General features: G+C 43.2%; 1 protein-coding gene across 2 annotated transcripts; it reads right to left on the bottom strand.

Moving 5' to 3' along the window:
- Nucleotides 1–10402, bottom strand: LOC311235198 (protein regulator of cytokinesis 1-like). Of its 2 annotated transcripts, XR_014620144.1 has the most exons (8): nucleotides 9969–10402; nucleotides 9578–9784; nucleotides 8524–8644; nucleotides 4971–5107; nucleotides 2611–2729; nucleotides 1027–1104; nucleotides 648–690; nucleotides 1–325 (listed from the first exon to the last, which is right to left on the bottom strand). XR_014620144.1 is itself a non-coding variant. In XM_084322570.1 (7 exons), the coding sequence occupies exons 2-6, from the start codon at nucleotides 9749–9751 to the stop codon at nucleotides 1074–1076; spliced, it is 582 nt and encodes a 193-aa protein (XP_084178696.1). In that variant the 5' UTR covers nucleotides 9752–9784; nucleotides 9969–10402; the 3' UTR covers nucleotides 583–690; nucleotides 1027–1073. The 2 variants fall into 2 exon arrangements, 1 of the variants encoding a protein (XP_084178696.1); XM_084322570.1 differs by lacking the exon at nucleotides 1–325 and having other exon boundaries at nucleotides 583–690.
- Nucleotides 10403–21521: the final 11119 nt, after the last annotated feature.

Raw genomic sequence — 21521 nt, 5'->3', positions numbered from 1 at the left:
CTCAAACGGAAAAAGGGGAGTCAGAATGCAATCTGACGTGATTGCATTCGCAGGTAAATAAATACAATGCAACAATAGACCATATTACAACTGAAACAAAACATATGAAATATATACAAATATCTTTATTTAAACAATTTTAAAAGAATTTTAAAAGAAGACGGACAGAGACAGAGAGACACAGAAACAGAGTGGGAGAGAGAGACACAGAAACAGAGTGGGAGAGAGAGACACAGACACAGAGTGGGAGAGAGAGACACAGACACAGAGTGGGAGAGAGAGACAGACACAGAGTGGGAGAGAGAGACTCTTTTTACAGCCGACTCTGTAGGAAGAGAAACGCCAGACATTATTATTCGAGCTGGGTACAAATAAATTATATATATACACACACTCACTCTAATTTCAAAATTGAGGACGAGCACTTCATTGAGTCCCTTCACTCCATTCGCTAGTGGACCAGGAAATTACTGTTTAAATGGCTAATCGAACAAATTGATTCTACTGTCGGACAGTCCGAAATAATCAAATCTGTTAAAGGAATTGTTCTTCCCACTACAGAAACGGTTCACCAATTTACATCTTACAATAGCGGATGCTGCCCGATACCCAGGCTATCTATATACAGTATAACATAAAGTACTTACAGTGAAGTCGGTGTAGCCTGTAGAGGGGGCCTCATGGGGCCGTCTGGACACAGAGAGAAAGAGCCAGTCAGAGGAGAGGTGAGACACTGTTAAAGACTCCTCCATGTCTATATACTACTATAGCCTAACCTGTTTTCTAGCTGCTCTCGTTAATAACCCTAAGCCAGCCCTACTGTATCATGTCTATATACTACTATAGCCTAACCTGTTTTCTAGCTGCTCTCGTTAATAACCCTAAGCCAGCCCTACTGTATCATGTCTATATACTACTATAGCCTAACCTGTTTTCTAGCTGCTCTTGAGCAGGGATTCTTACAACAACTGGCCAAATCCGACAGTAGCAACACAGTACACATGAACACGGCAAGGACAAGTGTACCTTTCTGGTCTTGGCAGACGTGTGTCCGCACGCACCCCCATGGGCTCTCACTCCAGTGGCCTCCCCTTTCTTGGCAGTCTGCAGGAGTCACAAAGACACACGTTGAATTTGGGCTGGGAGGTATACCCAATATGAAGGTCTACCATCAAAGATCCATGCAAGGGTATGGACTTTTACTATACAGTCATCCACGATATATACATATTAAAGAAAAATGTATGCAATGTATGCCTGCCCCCCCCCCCCCCCCCTCACAGTAACGTTAGCGAGCTAGCTAAATTATACATAAATTGGTTTTCATATAAATCAATCTTCACTACGACTTTAAAACTGACTTATAAGGGGACCCTGCAGCTTAACAGGTTAATAAATTCACTCTGAAAATCTGCTCCGCTCTGATAAACTGACTCTTTGGTCAGAGTGTCCAGTCTGCACTCTGAGCCCTCAGACCGGTCAGAGTGTCCAGTCTGCACTCTGAGCCCTCAGACCGGTCAGAGTGTCCAGTCTGCACTCTGAGCCCTCAGACCGGTCAGAGTGTCCAGTCTGCACTCTGAGCCCTCAGACCGGTCAGAACAACTTGAGCGCGCTCGCTCCGACGCTGGTTGTAAATAGTTACGAGTGTTGTATGTGCCTCCCTGTATTGTAAATAGTTCATATGTGTGTTGTCACTACTGTATGTATAATTGTAAATAAGTTAATTTATGTGTTGTAAATATTTATTTACCTAATTTATGTGCAATAGTTTAATTTCAGCTCAGTGTAGAGAAATGCATTGTATTGTACCCATTCTGCAATCTGTTAATAAAATGTTCATTCAATCAATCTGCACGGTGATTGAATGAAAATTTTATTAACAGATTGCAGAATGGGTACAATACAGTACGGCTCAATACACACAATCGTTAAGGGGATGCAGACGAGAGACTTTCGTCTTGTTTACATCAGGGTCCCCCATTTTCAATTCATAATGAATTTTAAGTAAGGGTGCAACTTGCTCCGTGCAATCCATTCTTTGTGGATTTAGCCCTGAATTTTCTGCATTATTGCCATTTAGTGAAAAGAGTGATAGGGTTCTGTAACCTCTTTACAGGATAAATCAAGAGCCTCTAGGTGGCGGTATACAAATGAAAACAGTCAATCACATGTTGCAGAAGATTATCTGATCCACATTGAGTGATGTGCAAAACCAGAAAACAAAACGTCTTTCAAACTAAAAAGTACTTTCCCTTCTTTTCTTTTACAGGACTATTTTCTTATCTACATTCTATTTCCATTGTATATATCTTCTCTCTGTTGGACAGGAGCCCTCTGTAGATCAGTTTTATTACAGAGTAGGGCCCAAAGCCTCTCGCCATAGTCCTTGACCTATGCACTGGCATAGGGAGTTGGTCCCTGGGCGCCACACTGTGGCTAGCCCACTGCTTTTAAAAGAGATAGGATGTGTTAAATGTAGAGGACAGATTCCTTTTATACGTTCTCTCTGTAATAGAGATTATAATTGTTGTATCTTATATATATATATTATACATCTCGTGAACCCACGTCGGTTCAAGACGGCGCAGAGGACGGACAGACTCTCCTCACCTTCTCCTTCTCCCTCTCCTCCCTCTGTCTGCCGATGTAGGCCATGACCTCCTCACCTGGAAGGCAGAGCCATGGCTGGTCAGCCATAGCTCTGACGCCAACCGAAGCTCCTCCTGCAGCTGATGACAGAAGGTTCAAAAGGTTACACATTTTATATGTTTTTAATTTTACTTAAATAAATACATTTGCTGTAGTATTTTCCTTTATCAAATCAGAAAGAGCGTCAACGTATATCGTTTTGCGTTCTCGAAAATGATGCGACTCAATCAACCATCCTTGTATTCTGGCAATTGTTCATTCCATTGCATTACCCAACTACATGGCAACATTAAACCCAAACCTAAGATCTCTGCCATAGAAAGCACAACATTTACCCAGGCACATATCTATATATTTATTGCACTGAACTAGTTTACTCTTTTTATTATCGTCTATTCTACTCTTTTTATTGTTGTCCATTTTAAAACTGCCATAGAATCAAACTATAAACAAGATGGCCACAGGCGTGGAGGTGGAATAGCCATATTCCACAAAAGAAGCACTGGCACAAGCAATATTACCATTCCGGCCGCCTCCTCATTTGAACACCTTGCTTTTAAACTGTCTGGTCCCAAACCCCTCGTCACTGCAGTCATTTACCGGCCCCCCAAAAACAAACCCAACCTTCCCCTCCGACCGTCTGATTCTCCGCCAACATGGCCTCCGCTTCCATTGTTATGAAGCCGACACTCGGCTCTACCTCTCCACCAAGACTATCACTCCAGCCACTCTTTCCACCCTCACCACCTGCCTCAGATATAAAAAACATGGATGCAAAATAAATAACTCTCAAACTAAACTGCAATAAATCAGAAATCATCATTATCAGTCCAAACTCCCTCACCAGCCACACCCAGGATTTCTCCCTAAATATTGATGGTTCCATTGTCACCCCCTCCACTCACGTCCGTAACCTTGGCATCATCCTGGACTCCACCCTCTCTTTCCTCCCCCCATGTGAACCACATAACAAAAACGGCTTTTTACCACCTCCGGAACATTGCTGAAACACTGGTTCATGCATTCATTTAATCAAGACTGGATTACTGTAACAGCATCCTCTACGGCTCACCAAACACTATCCTCAATAAACTCCAATATGTCCAAAACTCTGCTGCCCGCATGCTCACCTCCACCCGTCGCTCTGATCACATCACCCCTGTCCTCCACTGGCTTCCGATCAAATACAGGATACTAGGGCTGTGTTAAATACTTCGAAGCTTCATTCGATGGGCATGGGATTCGAATATGAAAATAAAATGAGATTATAAAAATATAAATATGATTTCTTTTCTTTGCAAAATCAACTCTGCCTCTCTTTGTTAACTACAACAAGCAATGCTGTTTGTTATTTAAGATGAGGTCGGACTCGGCACTGACAGATTTGTGTTCATTGTGCTGCTTTTATAAAGCCTCTGACTGCTTACAATATTTCATGAAAGCAAAGTGTTTTGTTTGTCTAAGATTTAAACTTTACAGCACTGACAAAGTGCTGTACAAGTCCCACAACATAATAAAAAAAAATTAATTTATTTTTTTTATCTCGAAGCTTTGAATTAAAATCGAATCTTGGCCCGAAGCTTCGAATTCCAAAAAAAATTAATTCGAAGGTCAGCCCTACAGGATACAATTTAAAATACTTCATCACATTTAAAGCCCTCAACAACCTTGCCCCTCCCTACCTGTCCGACCTCCTCCACCGTCACACGCCCACCCGTTGCCTTAGGTCTGCTGATGCCAACCTCCTGACACGACCAGGCTCCGGACCTGGGGCGACAGGGCCTCTGCTGCTGCTGCCCCCTCCCTCTGGAATGCCCTCCCCAGCCATATCCGTGATGCAAACACCCCCACATCTTTTAAATCAGCCGTCAAAACCCACCTTTTCAATCTTGCTTTTGACCTTCGTTTTGTCGATTTTATTTGTTATTTTATCTCGTCATGTATTATTTTTGTTCCGTTTTAGTTTTGCCAGTTTTGTTTATTCTACCCATGTAAAGAGTCTTTGAGCTATATAAAATAGATGTATTATTATGTATGCACTTTATGTACTCATTTTGTGCCGTCTTTTTTGCTGCTGTGAAGCACTGCAATTATTGTATGAAAGGTGCTATACAAATAAAGTGTTACTATACACACATCACTTATCCATTTCCCCAAGGAGATTGATAAAGACCATAAGATGGACGAAAATGCCAGCTAAAACGGTGTTGCCTTTTAACTTGGGACATGCAAACGAAATAATTCAAAAATACAACGTTGTTGTTTTCCTTTAGTGTAACCAAGGCCTTATAAACCCCCTCCAAAGAGGCCTGATCAGTTACCTCAAAGTCCTTAGAGAGAGCGAAGTTCTTCTCCCAGCGCTGCAGAGTGTCCAGTATGGGTCTGGCTTCGTGATAAAAGGTCTGGACCCGCAGCAGTTCAGCCTCATGGAGCACCAGCAGCTCCTCAGTGAAGCTGGCTGTGGAAAGACAGGGGGTTAAGAAGTGAGCATTTTAGTGATGTCACCATTAAATCGACTGAATCCAATAAATAGTTTACAAAAAGATATCAATATTTCATTGGTGGCAGTTAACCCCTTAATCCGGTACGAGATTTATTTCACGTCATAAATAGATCAATACAGGGCGCCCGAGTGGCGCACAACGTTACTGCGCTGCAGACCTACGCGGTCGACCCGGGTTCGTATCCCGGTCGGATTTGCCGCATGTCCTCCCCCCATATCTTCTCCCGTTCTTCCTCTCCTCTGCTCTGTCGGTCATGTCTGACCAGAATAAAGCTGTAAAAATGCTAAAATAAATCTTAAAAAATATAAATAGATCAATAGTCAGTATTAATTAATGTTGCGTTTCTTTTTCAAATGTAGCCAAGAGTAAAGACCCTAACGGTTAACCCCATCAAAACAGCAGTCAAAGTGTATATTTTCAGCCCTATGTTTGTTTAGCTTATGATTCTAAAGTCCAACGCACACGACAGACTTTTTTGCGAGGCGACCGACAAGACTTGTATCGCGTCCATTGTTATGAATGAGAGAACCCACACGGCAGGAGATTTTCGAGCAACGATCGCGCAGCAACTTCTGTCGCTTGGCTAAATATCGCCCCAATCCTATTTTTTTTAGGCGACGGCAGGCGACACAGCAAGGACAATGAGGAAATAACATGACAGTAGAAGTAGTACAGGATCGAAATCATTAAGATGAACATATTACCAAGGTTACTATACCTATTTCAATCCCTACCTATATTAATACCACAAAAACAATTTAGGGAATGGGATAGACAGATAAAGATTAATTTGGGGGGGGGGGGGGGGGGGGGGAAGGCCACTGATAGGAGCTGTTCAGAAGACAGGAACAACTACTAGACCCAATTACCAGATTCACTATAAACATATGGAACACAATAGTAAAGAAATACAAGCTAGAAAAAGAATCTAAAATACTGCGATGGATAGCACACGACAACAAATTCAGATCAGGGATAGAGGACCATGGGTTCAAGAGGTGGGAACGGGGGGGTATAACAGCAATGTGCACAATGACAGAAGGAGGGGAGACGCAGACTCTAGTCCTAAGAAAAGAGACCCAGGGCTTTCGATGGACGTAGAATTTCATAAAACTACAATACCCAGCTCACGTGAAAAAAAATACATTGATGTTATTTTTGTGATTATATCCCACGGGTTGTACAAACCTGAACGTTATTGCCATAAAATACAACGTATATTGTTTCTTTACCGTTCTGTGAACGTCTAGGAAAGAAACGCATCACAATCTGCCTCTGGTGAAAAGTGGCAGAGCTATGGACATTATACAAAAGTAACTGTACTTTAAGTAGATTTCATTCACGGTCTTTGCTGCCCTTTAACGGGCGCCTGGTTAAATCCAGACTTAACTCTGCCATTGGAAAGAGATTTGGCCCGATCCATAGATGAATGATTTGGCCATAAGGTAACTTATAGGCCTGATATTCTATATTTATATTTCAAATTGCATGTGTCGGGATGGCAAAATTTAGCATGGTGTTATTCAGGGGCGGGGCTAGGGGGTGACTACTTGGGCTCAAGCCCCGAATGTTTTCTGAAAAGCCCAGAATCTACTTAAAAAAAAATATATATATATATATACCGTAAATCCTCTAATAGTGACCTGTATTCAATTAAAAACAGACTCTATTAATGACTGGGTGCGCTGTTGAAATAAGCAATTATAATCCGACCTCCTAATACAAGGCGGGTTACTAATATACGCGTGAACGAACCTCCCCCTACTTCCGTATATGGAACACGGGTCGCGCGCAGCACGTAACACAACAACAGAGCAAGCATGGCTACCGGTACTAAACAGAGACGAAAGTTTGACGTTACGTTTAAAGAGGAAGTTTTGAGGTATGCGGCGGAGCATTCGGGAGAGAAAGCCGCAAAGCACTTTAACATTGATTTTAAATCAGATATTGGAAAAAACAAAGGAATGAGCTGAAAGCAGCAGACGATAAAAGAGCATAACTGGAGGAGGGAGAAAGAAAAGTGAGCGAGGTGATTGAGACACTACTTTCCGAGTGGATTTATGCGTTGCGTGACAAACACAACCGTGTGTCGCGCAAAAAGATAAGAAAAGCAATGGAAATCTAGCCAACAGTGAGTGATGGAGGCAAGGCGTCTTTGGCCAATAAAGGTTGGCTGGAGAAGTTTCTACACCGCAATGGCCTCAGGTAAAGTTACTTGAGTTCACTTTGTTGAAATGACCAGTGACCACCTGTAATTGCACTGTTTACCATTTCATACAGTACTTGGTTTCAATAAATGAACCCAGTACATTTTACTGGGTTCAAACGGACACAAAATGTTGATTTATTCATTATGATCAGTTTGAAAATTAGAAATATAGGCCTCTCTCTTATACATGCCTCCTTTCAATAAAAGCCTGGTACCCGCTACAGTTGAAACAAATACAGGTATATATATAAATTTTTAATTTTTTTGGACAATTAATCATTGTTACATGAAAATGTTTGCACCAGATTTAGCAGAAGCTAATTTCCATCTGTAGTCTATCCAGCTGCTAACTGTATTTGAGTGAGTTAAGTCTTGGTGTTATGGTAGACTCAGACCTAAGCTTTAAATCACAATCAACAAGTTGACAAAAACATAATTCTTCCACCTTAGAAACATAGCTAAAGTACAGCCATTTATAAATCAAAAGGACGCTGAAAACCAGATCCATGCCTTTATCTCAAGCCAACTCGACTACTGTAATGCACTCCTTACCGGCCTCCCGAAAAAATACGATGATAACTATTTCATTGCAATGCACTATTGCATTCTATTTTACTAACTATTTTATTGCACTGCACTATTTTACTTTGTATCAGTGCTAACCGTAAACAAAGACGCCTATTAACACTATCAGCGCCAGATGGCGCCGTTTACTGTTACTGTTGAAAGGCCAGCGCCTTTTAACATGAGGATACGTGGCTGTGTTTGCAGGCCTAAAGCTATATTATATATTATAGCTATGGATCTAATGATATAGTCGATTGTCATTGAGTTTCTTCCGGTCAAGATGCAAAAAACAGATAATTTTCCCATCCATACATTTCCGTTTTATACCGTCGTGAATATGAGTGTAGTTTCAGGGTGGTCTGGTGTCATTTCCAAAATGCTTCGTAATGGACTAGCTACTGTTCTCAAATCAAATTTAGATTATCGGTATTATGTTTCATCATGGATGCATGAAGAAGAGGTTAGATGTTCCAAAGCATCTAGTCTGGTGGAAATACAAAAGAAGAGCGTTTTCATTCAGAGGCACCAAAAAAGAAAGAGCCTGCTATACTGCATTCATGGGGAAAACAAGACACAAGTTAACTATGGACTCACTGTCACAGAAGTGTGGCTTGAAGGCCTCCTTCTGCTCTTCACTGTAGGAGCAGAGGTCCCACAGATTCCCCAGCTCCAGCCTCAGTCTGGACACCGCCTCCTCCAGCTTCACCTTCTGCTGCTGAAAAATAGAAAAATGGATCAAATTATTTTTTTGTATCGATACCATTATCGATTCTGCTTATCGGTCAGATTATTTATAGATTCCCTTATCGATCCCTGATAAATGTATCATTTAAATAAATAGGAAATGCAACAGAACTAAGCTGGTTAGAATAACATGCAACTTTGACAATGACATTCAGTCATTTATTGTTGAGCCCCCATGTCAGAAAAATACAAAAAATGTAAAAAAAAAACGAACTATAAAATAATGTATTTGAGATTCTCTTAAACCAATTTTAATCTATTGAACTGTAGTTGAATTAAACAGGGCGTTATTCCTCCAACTCCTCTGATGTCATCTGGTCTTTTCAGAATGACACAGAAAGGGCTCCTATTGTCAGAGAGGGAGAGACGGCCCCCTCCCCCGAGCCCCGCTCGCCCCCACCCTTTCTAGCTCAGCTCAGCTGTTCTCTCTCCGTCTCTGTCATGAGCATGGTTAGCTAGCGTCAGCGGCTAACGTTAGTTTACCCCGAAGTAAATGAATGACTAGGATGCAAAGCATTGGAGTAGTTTTCACTGCACATAGAAACAGCGGGAGAATTTCGGGAGCATATGCGACCAAAACTGTCGTAATTTCGAGCCCTTAAGGAATCAAATAGTCTGCTATGGCTGCATGCGTGGCGCTAACGTTATTGTTTTAAAATGCGCAACTGTTGGAAAAGCATGGCATCGATTAGAGGAATCGATAGTCACAGAGGTATGCGATTCCAGGAATCGGACAATTAGGAACCAGTTTTCGATACCCATCCCTAAATATTTCACTAACAAGTTGTTAAATTGTGCAATAGGACCTGCTGTGTGTATGTCTGACACAGGGCTCGACATTGAAACCAATTAAATACATGACACTTTAGTTCTGCTTTTTCCAACCTTCCTCAGGTAATCCTACCTTCTCCGTGGTCAGTGTGGAGATGTGCTGCCTGAGCTCTGCCATCTGGGAGCGTGAGGGCATGGTGCCAGCGGGGATGTAGTCGGGGATGGGACACGGCGCCACACACAGCCCCTCGTGCTGCTGACGCAGCACCTGGAGCTCCCCCAGACGCTCGCTCCTCGCTTTCTCCATTTCCTCCACCCTCACACGGAGATTCTTCTCCGCCTGATGGGGATGGTTTTAGATGAAATAAACACAAAAAGTGCAACTAGGGCTAAAAACCCAATGAAATAAAATAATAATAAATTAATTAATATGCTTCTTAGCAGATTTCTTAGGGAAAACTCCAACATTTTGGGAAATTAGCTTATTTAACATCTTCCCTGGAGTTAGACAAGAAGATGCATACCTTTTTTGTCTCTCTGCATGCATTAGGCTTAGGGAACTCCCGCACAGTTAGCGTAGCACAAGCCTTTTGACTTTAAAAACTCATTCCTTGTGTGGTTGACTCTTGACTTTACTACAAGTGTCTAGGGTGTGAGCTTGCTGACAGTACATGCATGGCTTCTCAAAGGCACTTCCTTTTTTGTTTTGTTTTTCCGTGGTGACGGTTGTTGCGAAGCTCCCACGTTTCTCTTTCCTAGCTGGGGGCCTTTCCCTCTCACTCCTTCCAACTGTGGTTGGACGGCTGTCTGGTAGGTCACCGAAGAGGGGATCCGTTGCCATTTTGGCTTGACGCTCTATGTAGGTCACCAGGTCATTAAATTTTGCTCTTTTGTCTCTTCTCTCTTTGATGTTGTAGGCTTCAGTGCGCCAACGCTCCAACGTTAAATAATGTCCCCCTCCTCGTTCAATAAAACAGATTTTAAATTATTATTACGGTCTGGCCGGCGTTCTTGTGCGTCAAAAGGTCTGCACCTTGAAGGTGTTTCAGAGTGGTTTTCTGTAACACATAAACAGAAACAAGAAATGATAATACATTGATTGATTATTAACAGATTGCAGAATGGGTACAGTACAGTACAGCTCAATACATACAATTGTTAAGAGGATGCAGACCTGAGAAAGACTTTCGTCTCATTTCCATCAGGGTCCCCCATTTTCAATTCATCATATGACACACACAACATACAGATAGACAGTACTGCTACATCTATACATTTATGACATACCAGATTTTCAAATACAGTACCGTTTGTGATACTAAAGAAATCCAGAAAAAGAGTGTATATACATTTGACATAGAAACTGTGCATTGGGGGAGGTTGGGTAGGTGGGGTGGGGCTGTACATTGGAGGTGAGGGGGGGGGACACTGTACATTGGAATACTGACATACATTTGACATAGACATAATACATAATTAGCAATACATAATTAGCAGAGGTAAAGGTCATATGCATCATGCACTATCCACTGCCTGCATTAGGCCGCTAGGTGACCCATATGCACGACCACGGCTAGTTGCCACCCCGTGCCATGCCCGGCCCATGCGGCCAACCGAGCCAGCGCCAGTGCTGACATGCCAATGGAAATACCATATAGCATAGCCAGCTGGCTAGCACTAGCTCAATTAGCGGCACGGACCAAACACAACACAAAGCAGCAAACCCCAAGCCATAATCATACACATGAATCACAGCGCCCCAACAACACACAATGCAGGCTACATATGACATTTACCTAGCATAAACCACAGGCATTACATTTTGGAAGCTGGTGATTACTTACTTCCTCAAGGACGCACTCTGTCTGCAAATGGAAACACAGGTGCCGGCAATTCACCACCTGTATTTAATTACCAGGCTGTCTGGAGAGATCGCCGACTGCCTGTACGTTAATGCCAAGCAAGCTGCCCGCCTAGGAATAAGAATACCCCCTGGGCTGTCCAAAGTAATGCCTGAATGGAAATAATAATACACAGTATGGAAATTAGTGGGGAATTTACAACAACTAGCCAACACACTGCAGCGTCAGCAAGTCGGAGGACGATTCAATTTCCTCTCGTTGATATGTCGACGAATATCTTGCTTGAGTTGCTTCTTCTTAGCGCGTTCAGACTCCCTTTATGACCTACTCTGCTTCAATGGTATAATAAATAATAATAATAATTTAGGACCTGCTCAGAGGTCATCAATTGGCACACATGCATGCAATTCGTATCTGCGATTAACCCATCCCGTCGTCCTTCCCCCCCAAGGGCAGCCGGGAGCAGACAGGCGTCAACGTGAGCCGCGCCAGGGGACCAATCCAAGTGCTCCTGTCCGTCTTCGTCAAGGACGCCACAGCGTTAGCGATCTATTGTTGTGCATGTTTTTCCATTGGGTTTATCTTATCGGGGGGGGAAACCCTTGCGAGCACGGGGAGAACATGCAAACTCCACACAGAAAGGCCTGGGAGATACCCCACCTGGGTAACTGGCATCATGGAAACCTGGTCCCCAAGCGGGAATCGAACCCTGGACCTTCTTGCTGTGAGGCGACAGTGTTAACCACTACACCACCGTGCCGCAATCTACACCACCGTGCCGTGGTGTGCGAAACTCAAAGACTGTCGGATATATACACCTACATTTGTCAAAAAACTATAACGCTACCCACTACTCTGGGTTCAAGCTGCCGCTGCCTGTTACCCAGCTGACACTAAGTAGTCACATGACATTTCTAACATTCTGACATTCCTCACATGACATTCCTAAGCCCTAAATTGGCTCCTACATATAGAAAAAAATGATAGAATACAGTATATTGGAAGAGTAAATAATGAACATGAAGACTGAGGCAAAGGATTTAGAGCCTGACCGATACTGGATTTCTGGGGCCAATGTCAATACTGACATTGAGAGTAAAAATAATACAAGGGTCATGAATGTGCACCGCAAATTTGACAAGATTAGAATGAAAGCTATCGGAGTTATGGCGTTCACGCGAAAGATCTGCCATGGTGGTCAGGGTAAATCCATAATATAATTACAGGTCCCAATTAGGGCTGGGCCATTACAGCGTTAATTTCGATTAATTAACTACAGAAAAAAAATATTTCTGGTGACTTACATTGTGGTGTTGTGATATTTAGAGTGAGGCTCCAGACTGTCGTCCTGGCTGATAGTGGGCTGTTTGACCCGAGCCGGAGTCCTGGGGACGCGCCTCACTCTTCCTTCACCACCACGGACAGTGTTCTGCTCCCGCAGATTACGGTCAGCAAAAGCCCAATCTGATTTGCCGACTTCCCTTATCTACCTTGTATCATCTGCCGTTTCGTCAGCCTCCATATTAACATCGTCACCAAGCTCCATGTTCAGGGTCCGTCGAGGCCTCTTGCGGCTCAGTCCCTTCACGGCAAAAGCTGGTCTCCGCCACTCCAGATTCGGGGATCTGAACCCGACTCCCTTTCGATCGGCCGGGGGCCATCGCCCCTCCCTTCCGAACGGCGTTCGCCCATCTCTTAGGACCGACTGACCCATGTTCAACTGCTGTTCACATGGAACCCTTCTCCACTTCGGCCTTCAAAGTTCTCGTTTGAATATTTTCTACTACCACCAAGATCTGCACCCGCTACGTGAGACAGAGATATTAAGTAAAACAACATTCTTTCCAGTTTGACATGACTCTTTAAGTTGTTCAATGTGTTGGATATTCTATGATCATAAAACATACGTAGCACATAAAAAGTATGTAGACTTTAAATTGAATTTAAAGAAAATAACAAGAAAACTTTAAAATGGGAAATCTGGGGAAATGATGAGGAAGTCTGTTAACCTTTTCATTCTCTCTCTCTCGCTCTCTCCAAACGTGTAAGTCAAGGTTAATAATGTTAGCTTCACACAGATAGGTTTGTAGGTTGCTGGTTTAAAAGCTTGATGGACTGCTTCTCTTTGATATCATATCTCACCACTGTTCATATCATATCTCACCATAAAAATATGTCAACAAATTCCAGTTGACCTGCTAATGATAAGGCAGTAATACACAGGGCAACTTTCCTTTTTTATCAAGTCTGATCAAATATATATATATATATGCAGTCCATTATGATGGGCAAGTATCCAATAGGTTGCCTCAATGTGGTTGCTTTAATTACACAGGACAGTCTTCTTGTGAAACATTGAAATATACTTTTTGATGCTGTGGTTCACTTATATAGTTTTCCTGGTGTATCACCACCCATAGACTACAGAAGACATTTCTACAAGGTTATTCAAATTCAAATTTGAAGAAAATCCACTAAATTGATTGAAATCAATGTTTTTTTTTACCCCAACCCTATATCACACCAATGTCTACCTTTGCGTCTCGTCAGTCAGTCCAGCATGATGTTGTCAGTGTCCTGGTGGACCTTTTGTATTGCAAGAAAGTCAAGAATTTAGACATTGATGATTAGATTTTTGGTAACATTACTTTAGGAGGCACAAATAATGATGAAGTATCTATGAACTAATGAACCATATGAAGCTCACCAGGAAAGGGACTCAATATTGCTCCAAAATCAAGCAACATTTTGACAGGGGACATTTTCAGGGGCCCCTTGACCCCTCTTCTCAAGATATCCCAATGTAAATTGGCTCTATGGAACCACAAGTGTCTCCCCTTTACAAAGATCACTATCATGCAATGTATGCTAGTCCCATGTTAGTTGGGGTCAAAAAGGTGTTATTTACCATTTAAAACAAAAGTTAAATGATGTGCGTGTATATATGTATAATATACTGGAATTGCATAAATTAGGTCTGGCTGGAAAACGGAGACTTGTGGATCCAAAGTCCACTCTGTGGTCATACCATTTATTTATTGATTTATTTTTTAAACTTGACCTCACAGTATGACCCCGTTGTGACCTCTAGGATCATCACAGCCTCGTGACCCACTTTACACCCAGAGACTAGAGACCTACAGTAGGCCATTCAGATGATGTAGGGTTTGTAAGGCTGAGACCATATGCCATTTGGAAGAAACGATAAATCGGGACAAAATTATCGATAAATATTGATTTTTTTTATTATTATTTTGCATGTGTAAAAAAAGAAAAAAATCTAATATTTTTTAAATTGTTTGTCACATGCTCTCACTGTAGTTTGAGATGGTGTAAGTTGGCCCATGACACACAAACTAACGTTAAATAATTTTCTCAAAAAGTATTTTAACCATTTCTTTTTACACATGCAAAAAAATAGATACGTGACCAGCCACTTATCGATTTCACGCAGTTATTGATAAATCGATAAGTGGTCTCTGCCTTAAGGGTTTGTCAAAGTACATCGACAATAAGTGGAATTTTCTGAGCCATTTTCAGAGAGGAGCACTCGCCATCCATCCCATGTGTTTGAACCGTTAGTTAGTCAAGGTCCTGAGCTGTAACTGAAACATCTGCTGTCTGGTGTTCTGGTGTCATTATTATTGTGCCTCCTAAAGTGTTTTACATGCTGGTCTGGGTTAGGCCTACAGTAGCCTTTTCAATAACCACAAAACGTGATTATCCCCTCATCCTTCCTTTTACCGCCGAAAACAATCTCTACCCTGATTGGTGCTGATCCGGAGGCCACCGGCCATCAACCAATCAGACGGTCTAATGAAGTAGAGGAATTGTGGCACTACAAGAAACATCATGGGGGCGGGGCTACCAAAATCAATAGCTTTCTTCCTCTTAGGGTCATGAATGTGCGCAGCGAATTCCATGGAAATCTGGCTTTTTCCAAGATATCTTGAGGTAAAATGAACATCCATATTATATTGCACATGGCTCTTGGTATTTTTCTTATTGGGTAAATCCAGATTGTGTTTAAGTAGATTGTTTAAGCCTGGCATCAGCTAGATATCCAATAGACACCCTGTTAAGCCTTAAGGCGCTCACCACGAATACTGGAGACGCTGGGTTCGCCTGTTCGAGCCCAGCGCTCCACATTGCTTTCAGTTTAGCTGGTCGTCCGTACTAATACACATTGGCAGTATTAGGGGGTGGGAAACTGATGGGTGGGGATCGGGCGTTGTGGACAGCGACTCCTACAGGTCGGTTGGTGCGCCTGCACAGTAGAATCAGGAAGCGATGGGGGCGGCGCCCCTCCAAAGCGCAGACCCCTGATGCTGAAAGATTGCGCCGCGCAGGTGGAAAGATGCGACTGCTGTTACCTCAAGTATCGGAGGGGACTCGTGCTATGTATGACTTAGTCCACATTGCAGCCGGCTTGTGGGAGGCAAGAAACAGCGTTCGAGACGGGGGAGGGTTGAATTGGACGATACGAAATTGGGATGAGAGAAAAATAGAAAATGGGAGAAAAAGTGGATAAAAAAAAACTATGTTTTAACCCTGTAGCACTTTGGGATCCTAGTGAACGAAAAGTGCAATACAAATACAATTTATTATTATTATTATTATTATTATTATTATTATTATTATTATTATTATTATTATTATTATTATTATTATTATTATTATTATTATTATTATTATTATTATTATACAGTAAAAGAAGACTGTACCATTGTGCGAAACATAACATACTGTTGGAATGATTGGATACTTGTTTTATGATAAAACATGTTTAAAATGTAAGGTGGCAAACTGTACTACTGAATTGGTCAGGAGGCTAAACCCAGAAAGTACCAGAATAACACAACCTGAGACATTTGATCTTGGAAAAGGGAGTTTATAAAAAAAGAAAGAAAAAGAAAACAACATTCCCACAACACACAGAGGCCGACAAGATGACAAGGTTCCCCGTCATGTACATCAGGTACAACACATTTCTAGACGCCACAATGCACACAACGTTTGAAATGGTGTCAATAAATAATCTCTTCAAAAAGTAAGTCATCGGTTTGTGTTGGAAATGACTAAAGACATTTTGTAGAGGTAAAAACAGTCCAAAGATAATACACACTGATTCAAGGGCTTGCATCATTGTCTGGTTTACGTTGAAAAGCTTGAGAGAATTCTTTACCCAGAATCCTTTATACAGATGAATGTAAAACAAAAAAACAGTAACAAATTATCATCCATAAGTTTTGAGCCGGCAATACCTTTATGCTACATGATCTCAATGGCTTGGTTTGCTCAACTTAGCATCTTAGCTGTTAGCTTTTAATCAATTCAAGAATGTGAGGCTTTTGAGAACATTTGCATCCAGTAAACGACGCTCTGCGAGTGAGTGTCTCCAGCACAGCTTCCAGCTAGCGGTTTAAACGAGAACTGGTCAGAATGGAGAGAACAACATATGCATATGGGCCACATTTAGAAAAGGTTCTTTAACACAGATATTGTGCTTATGAACAAATCCAAACCAAAGTTGTATTTAATTAATAAGTAGGGGTGTAACAGTTCACAAAAACCAAAGTTGTATTGTAACGGTTCACAAAAACCACAGTACGGTACGTACCTCGGTTTTGAAGTCACGGTTCGGTACAGGTTTTCGGTACAGTGGGGGAAAGTTTGGCTTTCCATGTTCCACTCAGGGGTGACGTAGTGTGCAGTAACTAATTGTACTTGTAGGGCTGTCAACGAATATTCTATATTGAAATTAATAATCGACTTGTAAAAATTTGTACTTGTAAACTTGTAAAAAATATATATATAATAATAATTAAATTAGATTGTGACGGTAGGATTCCTGTCGTCTCTCTTGGATGCCCCCCCCCCCCCCCCCCCCCCGACGGTGACATCACATTTCAGCATGTATGAATAGTAATAATAATAATACCTTATGGTCCCCTGTTAGTCTAACCACACCGTACAGCAACAACACTATAGTGTCTTGATCGACTACTCGATGATCAAATGAGTTATTGACACTGCAGGTGATAGCACCTCATCATTCCTAGTTCCCACCTTTAACACATTGTGCGCCATAGACAGCGTAAGTCGTTATTGCCCGCCATGCGTTGAACGCCAACAACGTCGTAAATCGTTTTTGGGATCAATATTTAATTTTTTCGCCATGGCATTCATAATTCATCCAGCCTCCCTCCGGACTGCAGCGGCACCCTGTCTGAGAGTGCAACGCCTCAATACCACAGCCCGGTGGATGGTCGGGCGAGTTACACTCTCGGCAAACCGGAAGTGGCGATCGGTGCGTCGAGGAAATTCCTCCGCCAGAGATAAATTGTTGCGTGGATCCAGACAAACACTAGAGTGCATTTGGATCGCTTTCTAAACGCAATAATCAATATGATTTCGGCGTTTATTGTGCCATACAAACCGGAAATGGATCTAGGAGTTCGACGTCAAATAATTGGGATCTTTTTTCTCCAGTCTCATTGGCGAACGGTAAGACGACACTAACGTTACTTTCAGCTTGATTGTCCATTTCTTTGTTTGCAATCAGTCTGATCAATATATCAACCCATACTAAATAAAGCCGTTACTGACGATCAAGGAATTATAAACGACCACCGCCCTCCCTTTCCTTCACGCATGATGAAGCATAATGTATCCCGATCATTTTTTTTGATCCACTTTTTCTCCCATTTTCTATATTTTCTCCCATCCCAATTTCGTATCATCCAATTCAACCCTCCCTTGTCACGAACGCTGTTTCTTGCCTCCCACAAGCCGGCTGCAATGTGGACTAAGTCATACATAGCACAAGTCCCCTCCGGTACTTGAGGTAACAGCAGTCGCATATTCATATACATTTGAATTTTTTAATATAGCGTGTATAGGAAAGAAGCGCCAATCGATAATCTATCATATGCGTCACGGCCTATAACTAGCGTTTTTGGAATTACAGCAGAAAAGCTTAAAAACATACTTATATTCTAGACGGTATTAACACAACAATGTATGAATGAACAAATATAACGTTCCCACATCCGGAACGATAGATAATCGATGTTGAATGGGCCATAGTAATGTCAATATAGCTATAATATTTAAAAAGTTATAGCCCTGCAAAGAAGGTAAACATCTCCATAGGCTTACAGTGGTGGCAGACTGGGTACAATGATGGGCACAATGCCCGGTGCCCAATGTGTTAAAGATGACATATTATGGAAATAATGTATTTTGGTCTGAAGTGTTATTTAGGTGCTGGGGGCGGGACATAGATACTCCTCGCCGTTTGGCCAGGGTTTGAAGTCTTCAGATTAACCCTTTCACTGCCACACAACAAAGGGTTAACAAGCCTAAACAAGATGTTCAGGTGCATTTATTTATATAGAATTATGTGTGATGTCATAGGAGGATGAATTAGCTTTGATTAAACAATTAAGCTATGCTTTTCAGAACACGGTCTACCTAATCTACTGGCGAGTGTGTTAAAGTGTCTTTTCCTCCCGGGTGTGGTGGGGTAGTCAGGCAGGGAAGGGAGTAATGAATCATGTATAACGCCACCGAGAACTGTGTTCAATACAAGGGGAAAAAAGATTCAGATTCAGACTCATTTCTTAGCAAAAACCCCAACATGTTTGACAGATTCAAGGAAGTCATATGCAGAATAACCGTTGAAAAGATGTACAATTATGTCCTCTTAAAAATATTGCAGAAAACCAAAAGATGAGCTAAATGACCTAGATAGCTACAGTGTCGTCAAAAAATAAATAAAAAATAAAGATTAATGATAGTATTTTGGTGAATGGGCCGCATTTATATAGCGTCTTTTTGAGTCTGCTGACCACTCAGAGCACTTTACAACTTCAGCCTCACATTCACAGAACTCACTCACGCGCACTAACGGCGAAGGCAGCCGCGCAAGGCCACCACCCAGCTTGTCGGTTAGGGGTGCCTTGCTCAAGGACACTTCGCCACAAAGTGGGGGAGGAGCCGGAATCTAACCTGGGAACCTTCCGAACCGGACGATCCCTCTGCCTCCTGAGCCACTGGCACCCCAGTGTCATTAACCCTTTCACTGCCACAATACAGAAGGTTAACCCTTTCACTGCCACACTACAGAAGGTTAACCCTTTCACTGCCACACTACAGAAGGTTAACCCTTTCACTGCCACACTACAGAAGGTTAACCCTTTCACTGCCACAATACAGAAGGTTAACCATTTCACTGCCACACTACAAATGGTTAACCCTTTCACTACCAAACTACAGAAGGTTAACCCTTTCACTGCCACACTACATAAGGTTAACCCTTTCACTACCACACTACAGAAGGTTAACCCTTTCACTGCCACACTACATAAGGTTAACCCTTTCACTGCCACACGACAAAGGGTTAACCCTTTCACTACCACACTACAGAAGGTTAACCCTTTCACTACCAAACTACAGAAGGTTAACCCTTTCACTGCCACACTACATAAGGTTAACCCTTTCACTGCCACACTACAGACAACCCTTTCACTGCCACACTACGGACAAGGGTAAGGACACGTTTTGATTCAGCCTCTCCGCTTAAATAGTACAACGAATAAATACATATTCTGATATTTTAATATCATACCAACGTGTGGTACGTGTGAGGAATGGAGGACTGCATTCACAGTCCAGGAGAGAAAGGAATAGAATAGAAAAGAGAAGAGAAGGAAAATTATGTCTAGTTTATGATCTATTCATGAAGGGCACGGGCGGTGGACTACGGGAAATAGACACAGAGAGAGAGAGAGAGAGAGAGAGAGAGAGAGATATAGAGAGAGAGATATAGAGAGGGAGAGAGAGAGAGATATAGAGAGAGAGAGAGAGAGAGAGAGAGAGAGAGGGAGGGAGATAGAGAGACACAAGCGCCATGCTCTTCACGTTGAGCTCACAAAGTCAATTGATGCTTTGATGACAGTTTCTAAAATGCACGTTTAAACACTTGTTTGTTACGCCGTTATCAAAGCGTAGTCTGTGTCAAAACAAAGCCCTTCGTTGTCATGGGCCTGTTTATATTTGGTCTTTTAAACTATTTTGTCCCCCCCCCCCCCACCCATGTTTTGTTCCATTGTGTAAAAAAATCAAACAATCAAACGCATAAAAAAAAATGTCAATTTTGTTCTCTATGCTCAAAATTCCAGTTCTAGTCGATGGGAGACATTTTGGTCTACGGCGTGGGGGAGGGGCTTAAACTCTGGAAGGGAGGGGTGGGGGGGGAGGGGGGTAGGTCCAATGTCTCCTACAATATTACTGCTATTACCTGATTGTGCTTTAGCCCGCGGGGGAGGAGCCAGCTGGCGTCTCAGTGGTCAGGGGGGAAAGGAGGAGGGGGCCGTGGGGGGGAGGAGCCAGGGGGGAGAGGAGGGACAGGGGGGATTATTGCACGTCCGCTCAGTCCTTTGTCCCGGACTCGTCTCTTCCAGGTGCCTCTTCCTAAAACAAGATGTCGGCTGGATGTCTCTAGTAGGGAGAGTTGTGCATGGTGGCCGTGGGGGGGGGGGGGGGGGGGGGGGGGGGCGGGGGGGGGGGGCGGTGGGGGGGGTCATGAAGGGACCAAAGAGATGAATGGAAAAGAAAAAGCGCCCTCCGCCAGGCCCTCTACTGCATCATGTGGGAACTGCATATGAACGGGAAGCAAATAGTCGTGTGGAGGCGCGAACCTGCCGCACCGCAGGGTCCTCACCACCAGGGGGCCTGAGAGGGAGAGAGGCGAGCTGCCTCACCACCAGGGGGCCTGAGAGGGAGAGAGCGAGCTGCCCTCACCACCAGGGGGCCTGAGAGGGAGAGAGCGAGCTGTCCTCACCACCAGGGGGCCTGAGAGGGAGAGAGCGAGCTGCCCTCACCACCAGGGGCCTGAGAGGGAGAGAGCGAGCTGCCCTCACCACCAGGGGGCCTGAGAGGGAGAGAGCGAGCTGTCCTCACCACCAGGGGGCCTGAGAGGGAGAGAGCGAGCTGCCCTCACCACCAGGGGGCCTGAGAAGGGAGTGAGAGGCCCCCCTGGGGGGCTGCGTCCAGCGCTAGCCCTGGTAGCTCATCTGGGATCTGCCCGGAGTAGGTGTGAGGAGCAGCATGATGGAGAAGCCCGTCAGCAGCCCCGCGTTCTGGATGGCAAAGGTCACGAGGAAACGGGTTCCCCCGGCCTCCTCCTCCTCACGGCTCACCTCGTTCATC

Source organism: Notolepis coatsorum (genome assembly GCF_963971535.1).
Source record: "Notolepis coatsorum genome assembly, chromosome: 1".
Lineage (NCBI taxonomy): Eukaryota > Metazoa > Chordata > Actinopteri > Aulopiformes > Paralepididae > Notolepis > Notolepis coatsorum.
The sequence above is the reverse complement of the archived record's forward strand: the minus strand, read 5'-3'. Positions and strand labels throughout refer to the sequence as shown.

Coding starts and splice junctions, on each gene's coding strand:
- LOC311235198 (XM_084322570.1), bottom strand. CDS start 9,751: ATGGAGAAAGCGAGGAGCGAGCGTCTGGGGGAGCTCCAGGTGCTGCGT. Junction 2,730..4,970: donor CTCTCTCTAAGGACTTTGAG/GTAACTGATCAG, acceptor TTCTGTCATCAG/CTGCAGGAGGAGCTTCGGTT. Junction 1,105..2,610: donor AGGAGAGGGAGAAGGAGAAG/GTGAGGAGAGTC, acceptor TGACTCCTGCAG/ACTGCCAAGAAAGGGGAGGC.